A 12,103-nucleotide genomic window follows, 5' to 3' on the forward strand; every position below is an offset into this window, starting at 1 on the left:
TCAGTAAAAAGTCTGGAATGCTGTGTCCAGGTTTGACGAACAACAATTTGGTACCCACTTAAATAATGTTCCTGGAGTTTCGAGGATCACTTTGCTATGGATTTAAAAAGGCGTAGCACTTGAATGTACCTGATGTTTCTCTCCAGTGTGTTATGAACCAAGTATTAGCCATCAGTCTTCATTTGTTCACTAGTAGTTTTTTTCCAGCTTTCATGCATAGGGAACAATACTTGTGGCAAAAGAGCATGTAGGATGGGTGAAAGACTTTCTTTCAACATCTGGGAACCTTTACCTGCAAGGGATTTAAAGGAATATGGAGATACTATTTTGAGTGACCCTTTTGAAGTTGTTGTGCAAGTAGAAAGCTAATAATTCTTTAAACTATGTGAATCCTAAGTTTTAAAAGGCGAGTGGCCTTTGCTCTGAAGGGCCTCAGAGATGATCAGAGAAAGTATCATGAATGTTTAAATAAGATCTGAGTAGAATAGAATAGAATATTTCAGTTGGAAGGGACCTACAACGATCATCTAGTCCAACTGCCTGACCACTTCAGGGCTGACCAAAAGTTAAAGCATGTTATTAAGGGCATTGTCCAAATGCCTCTTAAACACGGACAGGCATGGGGCATCGACCACCTCTCTAGGAAGCCTGTTCCAGTGTTTGACCACCCTCTCGGTAAAGAAATGCTTCCTAATGTCAAGTCTGAACCTCCTCTGATGAAGCTTTGAACCATTCCCACGTGTCCTGTCACTGGATACCAGGGAGAAGAGATCAGCACCTCCCTCTCCACTTCCCCTCCTCAGGAAGCTGTAGAGAGCAATGAGGTCGCCCCTCAGCCTCCTTTTCTCCAAACTAGACAACCCCAGAGTCCTTAGCTGCTCCTCATAGGACATGCCTTCCAGCCCTTTCACCAGCTTTGTTGCCCTCCTCTGGACGCATTCAAGGACCTTAACATCCTTCTTAAATTGTGGGGCCCAGAACTGCACACAGTACTCAAGGTGAGGCTGCACCAACGCTGAATACAGTGGGATAATCGCCTCTTTTGACCGGCTGGTTGTGCTGTGTTTGATGCACCCCTAGGATGCGGTTTGCCCTCTTGGCTGCCAGGGCACACTGCTGACTCCTGTTGAGCCTGCTGTCAACCAGCACCCCCAGATCCCTTTCTGCAGGGCTGCTCTCCAGCCACTCCTCTCCCAATCTATACTTGTGTCTGGCATTACTCTGTCCCAGGTGCAGAATCCGGCATTTGTTCTTGTTAAATTTCATCCCATTAATGATTGCCCAATGCTCCAATCTATCCAGATCCCTCTGCAAGGCCTCCTGTCCCTCAAGAGAGTCACCAGCACCTCCCAGTTTGGTATCATCAGCAAACTTGGTAAGGGTGCATTCAAGTCCTGCATCCAGATCGTTGATAAAAATATTGACCAGAACTGGCCCTAGGATTGAGCCCTGAGGAACACGGCTGGTGACTGGTCACCAGCCAGATGTAGCCCCATTCACTACAACCCTTTGAGCCCTGCCCTTCAGCCAGTTCTTCACCCAGTGCACCACGTACCTGCTCATCTCACAGTTGGACAACTTGTCCAGAAGGATGCTGTGAGGGACAGTATCAAGAGCCTTACTAAGATCCAGAAAAATTACATCCACCGCCTTCCCTTCATCCACTAGGCAGGTGACCTTATTGTAGAAGGATATCACATTAGTTAAACAGGACTTTCCCTTTGTGAACCCGTGTTGACTGTGCCTGACGATTGCATTGTCCCTTAAATGCCTTTCAGGAGCACCCAGTATGATCTTCTCCATAATTTTTCCAGGTACTGAGGTCTGTAGTTTCCTGGGTCTTCCCTCACGCCCTTCTTGTAAATTGGAATAACGTTGGCTAGCTTCCAGTCAGCAGGGACCTCCCCAGACTCCCAAGACCTTTGGTAGATGGTTGAGAGGGGTCCTGCTGTAACATCCACTAGCTCCTTCAATAGTCTGGGATGAATCCCATCAGGCCCCATGGACTTGTGAACATTCAACGGATACAGCTGGTCCCTTACAATTTCGGTGTCCACAAATGGAAATCGCGTTCCCGCAGTCGTGGTCCTCCGACTCAGAGGACTGAGCAGCCCAAGGTCTATCCATATTATTAAAGACTGAGGCAAAAAAAGCATTGAATGCCTCTGTTTTTTCTTCATCCCTATTTGTCAGGTGACCATCTTCAACAAGTATCGGTCCAATGTTTTCCTTAGACCTCCTCTTGCTATTAACATACTTAAAAAAGCCCTTCTTGTTGCCTGACACAACACTGGCCAGTTTCAACTCTAATTGAGCTTTGGCCTTTCATGTCTTCTCCCTGCATATGCGAACCACGGCTCTGTAATCTTCCCGCGAAGCCTGACCTTGCTTCCAGAGATCATACAATTTGTTTTTCCTCCTGAGTTCCACGAGGAGTTCCCTGTTCAGCCAAGCTGGTCTTCTGCCCCGCTTGCTTGACTTTCGACACAATGGGATTGCCTGCTCCTGTGCTTCTAAAAGGTGGTTCTTAAAAACTGACTAGCACTCGTGGACCCCTAAGCCCTCAAAAGCAGATTCCCAGGGGACACTGCTAAGTAGCTCCCTGAATAGCTTAAAGTTTGCTCTCTTGAAGTCCAGGGTAGCAACTCTGCTGTCCTTTTTTCTCATTACACTGAAAACTTTAAACTCAACCATTTCATGATCGCTGTGGCCAAGACAGCCACCTACCATCACATCTCCCACGAGTCCTTCTCTATTCACAAATAACAAGTCTAGGAGGGCATCTGTCCTAGTTGGCTCCCTGAGTACTTGTGACAAGAAGTTATCTCCCACAAACTTCAGGAATTTCCCAGACCTGCTCATCACAGCAGTATGGTGTTCCCAGTTGATGTCTGGGAAGTTGAAATCTCCCATAAGGACAAGGGCTACCGATCCAGAGATTTCTCCTAATTGCCTACAGAATAACTCATCAGTGCTGTCATCCTGGCTAGGCAATCGTTAGTAGACACCCACAACGACATCTGCTTTGTTTTCCGTCCCCCTAATCCTCACCCAGAGGCTCTCAACCACATCATCCCTAATTGTAAGGGCTGTACAGTCAAACCTCTCCCTTACATACAGTGCCACTCCTCCACCTCGCCTGCCCTGCCTATCCCTCCTGAACAGCCTGTAGCCCTCCATCCCAGCACTCCAGTCGTGGGACTCATTCCACCAAGTCTCGCTAATGCCAACAATATCATAGCTCTGGGAATGGACCAAGGCTTCCAGTTTGCCCTGTTTGTTTCTCATACTACGTGTGGTGTTGTACAAGCATTTCAGACGTGCTCCTGAACCTTCTGTGCTCCCTGGAGCAGTGTAAGTGATCCCACTAGTATTGCCATCCTCAGGCGATATCATGCCAACCCTTGGCTTACCTTTAGCTCTCCTGTTGGTATCCCCTTCCCCCACCGATTCTAGTTTAAAGCCCCCTCAGTCAGTCCTGCCAGCTTATGCCCAAAACCGTATTTTCCCCATTGGGACAGGTGAATCCTGTCAGGCCCCAGCATACCTTGTGTTTTAAAGACTCTTCCATGTTTTAAAAAACCCAAAGTTTTGGCGGAGGCACCAGTCCTGGAGCCAGGTATTGATGTCTTGGGCATACCTGTTTCTTCCAAAGTCTCTCCCCATGACTGGGAGGATTGAGGAAAACACTACCTGTGCTCCTGAATCTTTTAGCATTCTTCCCAGGGCTCTGAAATCTCTTTTGATCGACCTTGGACTTCTTGTTGCGACATCATTAGTACCCACATGAAAGAGCAGGAGTGGATAGTAGTCCGAAGGCTGTACTAAGCTCTTCAGTCGTCTGGTGACATCCCTGATTTGGGCCCTAGGGAGGCAGCAAACTTCCCTGAAAAGAGGGTCTGGTGTGCAAATGGGTGCTTCCATTCCCCTCAGGAGGGAATCACCAATGACCATAACTTGCCGTTGTTTCTTCTTGGTGCTGGTCTTAATGCAGGTCTTGTTGTGAGGGGTTGGTTGATCTGACCTTGGTGAGAGTACTTGTATAGGTTCCTCCTCTTCTATCTCATCATGCGCTTCATCTACCATACCCAGGGCCTCATACCTATTCTGAAAAGAAAGAGTGCGGACAGAAACTGTAAGATTTAGATGTCAGTGATGTGTGTAATCTCCTGGACAGAAGCTTATTTGTTTGCTGCCCAAGTTACTGATGTACAATGAGCAAGTGATGCTATTCCATGGTAAACAAACAAGAAGTGTTTTTGAAACTCAATGTTTTTAAGACGACTAAGTTACTGTCAATGCAATGCATGTTATAGTTGCTTGCATTATAAAGGAGATGATAAGAAATCAGTCAAGAGTTACAGGAAAAAAAAGTGTTTACAAATTGCTATAGCAGTTGATAAAACTTTTTCCATACTCAGTGCTATCTACCACTAGGAATCAGTAGGAAAACTAATTAGTACAGAGAACCAGTCCCAGGATTATTACGGGTGGTCAGGATGAATGTTACTGAAAGACTATGGAGGTATTCTTGATGGGTGTATTTGTTCTCTGTAGAGGCCTTATTTCCTATGATGTTACCTGCTTCGCAGCTACGTTTGGTATTGTCTGGATGACCGTCAGTATTTGCTGTTCAGTAATGATACAATGACCTTCCCAAATCAGTGGAGAATCTCTTTTTATCTCACAAGTTTTACATATTCCTGCCATACAGAACGAGTTTGGACAAAATTCTTTTATTGATACTATGGAAGATCAACTACACGAAGTCAGTTATTTTTTCCTGAATTACTGCACAGCCCTAGATTTAGACTCAAAATCTGCCTACGTATTTCTCTATTCTAAAAGAATATTCTGAAATTCGGTTCATTCCCAAAGATAATTTCCAAAAATCATTATATGATTTACTACATTGACAGCATTTTGTAGAACAGATCTTCTCAACCTTGGAATCTCGACTGGTTCAGCAAACAAGATCATATCTGTCTGTCTGTGTATTCTTTCCATAAAAACATTTCTTCTGTTATCAGCAAGTCTTGTAAGAGCTTTGTTCTCAGGTATATAATGGCTCAAGCCTTGTCCCATAGGAAATATTCTAGACTGACTTCAACAGTAATAGGCACAACTCTCTCTGTATAATGGGTGATGTTTTGTCTGAAGTCTAAGCATCCAACAGAATGTGGTACATGTTTAATGTGTGATACCTGTTCAAAACTGTTAATGTCTGTGGTAGAATGAAACTGTTACAGAATGCTTTATCTTTTTCATTTTCTTTTCATCTCAGTACATAGGTATCGTAGCTTCTAAGCCCCTTTGTTGCCAGAGGCTTAGCCATCATTAGACATCTTGGAAATATGTGAAGTTATTGCCAGAACATGAACTCTTAAAATGCAGCTTATAGGCCTTACTATCAACACCTTTCAGGAGCTTCCTTCAGGAGGAAGATACTTTCAAATAGCTATTTGTAGTGCTGCCTAGGAGAGGGAAAACTTTACTTTTGTTTTTTCATTTACTAGATTCTAAGTACATTCAATGGAATGCGCTTAAAATCCTTCTGACTTCCTCAAGTCTACCCAAAGATAAAAAGAACCACCTTATCTGTTGCTGCAGTGTTATTTTTCAGCATGAGAAATACCAAATGAATACAAATCAGAACAATCTTGTCAAATTTACTTAAAAGTTTAGGACAAGGGAGAATCAAATCTGTGCCCTCTATTTGAAGTGTAACTTTGAAAAACGGTAAATGTTCCATTGTTGCAACTTTGGAAGTATTCATTTAAGAGATAATTCAAGAGTAAGATGTCAGTAAGATATCTTTGAAAAGTTTTGAGCTGCCTCTAATATTTGTAGAAATAAAAATGCAGCCTGTATTTCCAGTGTGTGGTAGTCATTGCCTTAAAAGAAATTAGTAGCTAATGGTTTTTGCTATACATTACACTGAGACAATCTTGTAAATTATTGTCTAAAGAGACAGTAATTAGGAGAAGTGTGTGTGTGTATGGAGGGGGCATCACAAGAATAGGAATCTCTGGTGGAAGGCAAGCGAGAGAGATCTTCACAGGGTGTAGCCAGGTCTTCAGTACTAGTGATTGAGTGTGGTGTCTAATTTGAGGAGGGGAAATGGAGTAGTGAAAAGATCTTGAGAATCAGGATGAGTCAAAACAGGGCTTCCCAACATTCTGTGGATTTTATTGGCATAATATGGAGTTGTTGCTGATGGTCAAGAAAGGGTAAGATAAACCCGTTTTATACCCTGCTCTACATACAGAGGTTATAGGACTTCTCGCAGAATGTACTAGGGAGAGAAAATAAGTATAGTAGTCTGTGCAAAGAAGTCATCAGTAAAGGCACACTTTTCATTTGAATTGAAGCTTTGCTAGAGGTATCCATTCTTTTTTTCATCTACAGGTCAGTACATTGCTTAATGATTCTTAATATTTCTTAAAATATCTGATAGAAATTTAAGCTTCAGAATAAAGCTGTTTTCTTGTTTAGTGGTGTATCTTGAATGAAGCACATGGGGACTTGTATTCCAATTAGCTTTTGAGTGTTGTTAGAAGTATTGACCTATGATGACCTAAAACAGAATGACTAATAATAATCTCAGTCACTGCTTTCTGAAGATTAGTATTCCCCAGTGGATGAATGGGATCAGATAAATGTTTGCTTTGTTTAACAAGAGGAGGCTGGCCCTATTGGTCCAGCCAATAGGCTTTTCTTTCCCTCCATATTCCTTTTTAAGCCAAAAATTATAGCTCAAAATTATAATTGGGACAGGTTGAAAAGCTTCTCTGTTTTTCAAAGCTTTTTCTGGGCTAACAGTTATGGGAAGCTGGTTTAATTTGAGGAATAAAAAATTTAATGTGATTAATTGGAGAATGTTTTTAATAAAAAATGTCCTCTTTAAAAAATTTCTCTAGATATACTCAAAGCCTGAAATGGGTGCATGTAGAAGTAAAAATTCAGATGTTTAAAAAAAGAAAGAAGAGAGGGGAGATAAGGCAGGGAATGATAGAAAAATGCTCTAAGACAATTAGTGTTTTCTAGGTAGTAATGAGTGGGGGAGGTTGGAATGAATTTACCTAAAATTTAAAAAAAAAAAAAAAGGGCAAGCAGTTGAAAATGAACTGTCAGAATCGAAGTTAAGGAGGTTGTGTATGTTTTGATTTTTTAATATATATATTTTTAATTACTTAAAAATGTGTGGTTGAAATGGCTAATACCTATACACTGATCATTAAGTCTTCATCACTGGACCTTAAGAATCTTTTTGATATTTCCTTTTTCTGTAGTCAACTTGCTTTCATTGACTGTTTTCTAATAGTTGATATTCTGAACCTGCAGGTGTTATTTTTATTTATTCTTTTTTGGTGGTGGATTTTTTGTTCCATCTTCTCTGAAATGATCCCTTCTCTACCTGCAGTGGACGGCTAAAATTCCTAGGAAATACACTGCAACTATCAGGATTACATCTTGATCTAGGAATGATGTGCTTCCTACCAATCTTATTTAGACCTTTTGTGAACACAGATATATGTACAAATACATATTAAAATTATGTAGGTTATATTTAGTGTGTTTTTATATAAACATGGAACAACATAACTGTTCAGTTTTTCTGAATTATTATTCTAGGATCAAGACAACCTTTAATCCAACCATCTCAGCCTCCACCTTATTCATCACCTAGAGATGTTCCCCCAGACATATTGTTAGATTCTCCAGAAAGAAAGCAAAAGAAACAAAAGAAAATGAAGTTAGGCAAGGATGAAAAAGACCAGACTGAAAAAGCTGCAATGTATGATATCATTAGTTCTCCTTCCAAGGACTCCACTAAGCTTACATTAAGACTCTCTCGTGTAAGATCTTCGGATATGGACCAGCAGGATGATATGCTTTCTGGTTTGGAAAACAGCAGTATGTCAGAGGGTGATATTCCTTTTAATGTACAGTACCCAGGACAGACTTCTAAAACACTCGTTACTCCACAGGATGTTAACCGCCCACTAAATGCTGCTCAGTGTTTGCCGCAGCACGAACAGACAGCTTTCCTTCAGGCACAACAAGTGCCTGTTTTACAACAGAATACTTCAGTTGCTGCAAAACAACCTCAAACTCCTGTGGTACAGACACAGCAACAGGTTTCGCAACAAGGAACTATAACGTCATATGATGAAGTAGAATTGGATGCATTGGCTGAAATTGAGCGGATAGAACGTGAATCAGCTATTGAAAGGGAGCGATTTTCAAAAGAAGTGCAAGATAAAGGTAAAAGGATTGTGTGTGTGTATACGCTATATATATTATATAAATATATATATGCATATAAAACCCATATATATATATAAAAAAAAAAACAACCCTTCCTGTCATTGTCATATAGTTCAATTCTGTTTACTCAGTGTAGGTGGTTCTACGACATTCATTTCCATTCCCCTCCAACAATGAACTGTAATCTCTCGTATATGCATATTTTTAATATCTGGTATTCTTTATTTGGGATCTTAATGGATGGAAAGTGAAGTTCTTATGTTTCAAAATTCTTTTTAAGCTACTCTTATTTTGAACCATGAGACTGAATGAAGTACAATTGACGTTGTTTATAGTTTCTAAAATCCCAGCAGTACCATAAGTAAAAATTTGTAATAAGTTTTGGTAGTTGAATTATTAATTAACTATCTACGTTGCCTAATTTAAGAAAATACAGGAAAACTTTTATGCCATTTCTGTTCATATCCCAGTTTGAATCTAATGTGAAGGAGGTGTTAGATTAAAATCACATCTATTCTTTTAAAGGCACTGTAATGATTGGGTAATATATACTACTATATTGTCTCCAATGTTTGTTCAACTGGATATTCATTATTATGTAGGCATTACAAGTTTTAGAGATCTACCATATATCTATATGGTCTCTAGCACAGAACCAGACGAGCCTCTGAAAATGTTTGCTCTTCACTTCAGTAGCTGTACTGGTTGTCTTAACTGATTTCATTGAATCTATCCTCTTTGATTTTTTTTTTTTCCCTTTTTCTTTTTCTTTTTTTTTTTCCCCCTGTTGCTAACTGGTTTGAAGGTCTTAGGCTTCAGAAATATCAAAAGTGGATGCAAAACCCACATGTAAATCTTGAAGATAAGATGTGATTTATAAAGTAGATAGTGATAGGTTAACATAAGTATTTTTCAGAAGCTTCCTCTGCACTGTGTTTAACTTCTGAGAAAAAAATCTTTTATAGTCTAATGCTAATTATTAGATACTCCCAAGAAAAATCTTGCAGAGTGGAAAATGGCACAGATTCTGATTTTGGAAGTTCATAGGTGAAAATGGTCGATTTTGGACATACTTGCATGGAGGCAACTAAATTTACATGTGGTTTGGGTCTTTAAGCAGCAGAGAGAGCACAAGTTTTCTCCCTATTCAAAGATTTTTTTCCTGTTTTTAAAGATGCCTGGAGAGAGAGAGAGAGAGTTTGTTGTGTTTGTGTGTGTGTAAATGTTCTTGTTGCAATTACTAAAAGGATTAACTTTTTAGGTATTTCTTATTTGGTAACTAAATCAAGTCTTGTTAGAAAACATTGTGAATATACAGAGAAAATGGGTGCTCACCTCAAGAGATCTCTACTGCTTTTAATTTTGATTTAATGAAATGGCAGAATTTGTTACTTTGCTTACATCTCTTCTACTAATTTTAAATTTATTTATGGAGAGCTTGTGGTTTGTCTCCTACTACTTAAAAAGCTACTTTTATATCCCCACACTTTGAGTAGATTCTCCAGCACATTTTAGCTGAGAAGCATCTAAAAAAATGCAGTGTATTTTTGATGGTGCGCAGCAGCCTTCAAACACTTAGAGCAAGACTAAAACACTCTTTCTCTTTTGTTTTGGCTTTCAGGAGATGTTGAACATTAGTTGTGAAGTTTGTTTACCATAATTACATAGCCATGGGCAGACTCAGATTTGTTTCTTTTGGGGAAAGGAGTGATTTTTATAGAATGCGATCTCTCCCTTTCACCACTGCTCAAAATTATCTTACCAAATAAGGATTCCAACCTTATGCTTCCCTTCTACCTGCATCCTCTGCCAGGTCTCGGTTCTTCCCGAGTTCCTGCAATTGCTATGGATCAGGTGCAAGAGTTGCTGCCTTATATTGGGACAAATTATCACCATTTATTCACTGGTGATAAGTTGCCTCTATGCTAGACAGCAGCTCTTTTCACTTTAGCTGCTGAGGTTTCAGCCATGAATGAATAGTATTGAGTAGAAGGATTTTTAGCAGCCTTGGGACAGGTTTCCTGAAAAGCTGTTACCTTGGAGAAATACGATTCTTATTTTTTGGTAATGCTTTTGCCATTGCTTGTAAGTTTGTATTATGTCTACAAGTTGATACACTCTGGGATTGTTCTAGTTATAGCCGTTTGGTTTGGTGTGACTGCAGGAGGAAGCTTCCTCTATTGTTCCTATGGGAATATGTCTGTTAGAAATATATCCAGTAACTATATCCAGTAACTACTAAATATGTCATTCATTTTTGTGAAGTTGCTTACTGTATTTATGCAAAAGCCTGGCATTTTAGTGCATATACTGTAACTTCAGATCACATTATGTCAAGAAAATAGTGTGATTGTAGCATGTACTCAGTCTAATTAGAATGGGAACGTATAGTGCAAGCTGATACTGTACATAGCAAGTGTCCCTCTAGAGATCTTGCTCTAGATGCTAGCATATGCTAAAATCTGCATGAAAGCATCTTTGCTGCTTTTGTAATTGAGGCATGGGAATACATATTACAGTCACACTACACTTTCTGTGTAGGCACGCGTTCCATAAATTACTTTGAGTAGAATTGTACTCGCAAGTTTTGATAGAATATTAGTGGTCTCTTCTGTCCTTTTTTTAGACATGAAATCTCTACAGTACTATGCTTCTTCAAAGATTTTCAGATGCTTCTTTTTTAACAGTAAGGCTTTGGATGGATATGACATGTTCTTTCTGAGGTTGGGAACCAGTAGTGTGGTGGAACTGTTTATTCCAGAGGAGAGGCGGAGATGGGTTTTTTTAGGGGGTTCTTGCTAAAAATTGTACAACTACTACACTTGCCTAAGGCAATGCTAAGGTCTTTTTTTTTTTTTTTTTTAATGCTGAGGTCCTTTCATAATGTTTGGTACAGGTGGGAAATGGAGATTGGAGTCCTTTAGAAATTAGAGTACTTTCTGTAATAAATTTCTAATTCTAACAAAACTGTTAAAATATTTAGCTTCCACCAAACAAAGTCTCTCAAAGTAGGAGGCAGTCTCCATTCCAGAGGTGGAACTAACACAGGGTTTTGCAGAAGTGCTGCCGCCTTTGAAAAGCAGCGTATCTTTCTGGAACCTGATTGTCATGCTTTTGCTTTCTGAAAAAGGAATTCTTAGTGCAAAAATCACTAATGCAAAATCTGGCAGATTTGACCTAATGTCTATCCAGATATGCGTGAGAGATTTTATAATATAGACCTTTTGCCTCCATATCTGAGTGCTTTTCAGAGCTCTGTTTTTATAATTCTATCCTTTTGGTCTATTTGGATCTTGGATTAAGTGGATTATATGGTCTTTTCATCATGATAGAGAGGTGCAAAATTTGAAAAAGTTGGTTTCGTCCTTGTCCTCTGTGTGGAAGGACAAGAGTCCATCTCCTCTTCCTACTTTTTCCGTCAAGGAAGTCTCTCTGTATTGATTAATTCTGCAAGTAATTTGTCTGTATCTGTTAATGAAAGGAATAATTGGAGTTTTTGGAGATCAAGGCACTCAGCACCGAAAGTTACATTCTAATACATCTATTATGTTTAATAGCCTCAGAACAAACAAATAAGTCCATGGAACATGACAAGCCTCAGGTTTTCAGTTCCCATTGCCTCCCTCACAATGGCCTCTATACCCTCATCAGATACAAGTTGTCAATCAATACTAGATCATATCTTCTCTTTTGAAAGGATGTGTAATGTCATAGATAGATCCAGCTATTGTTTATCAAGACAGATTATTTTGAGTTGAAAAAAAAGTGATTCGGAAGGGTTAATACAGAAAGGGATTATCGTTTTCCACAACAGTCAACAACAAGTGAACCA

At 39.7% G+C, this 12,103-nt stretch overlaps 1 protein-coding gene across 2 annotated transcripts in view; it reads left to right on the plus strand.

The window, feature by feature from the left end:
* The window catches only part of LOC143172283 (nipped-B-like protein), a 173,447-nt gene that overhangs the window by 93,163 nt on the left and 68,181 nt on the right, over nucleotides 1-12,103 (plus strand). For both annotated transcript variants that reach the window (XM_076361527.1, XM_076361526.1), the window contains exon 9: nucleotides 7,636-8,268. In XM_076361527.1, coding sequence (XP_076217642.1) covers nucleotides 7,636-8,268 — 633 coding nt within the window. The remainder of the gene's footprint in view (nucleotides 1-7,635; nucleotides 8,269-12,103) is intronic.

This window comes from Aptenodytes patagonicus, chromosome W (genome assembly GCF_965638725.1).
Source record: "Aptenodytes patagonicus chromosome W, bAptPat1.pri.cur, whole genome shotgun sequence".
In the NCBI taxonomy this organism is placed as follows: domain Eukaryota; kingdom Metazoa; phylum Chordata; class Aves; order Sphenisciformes; family Spheniscidae; genus Aptenodytes; species Aptenodytes patagonicus.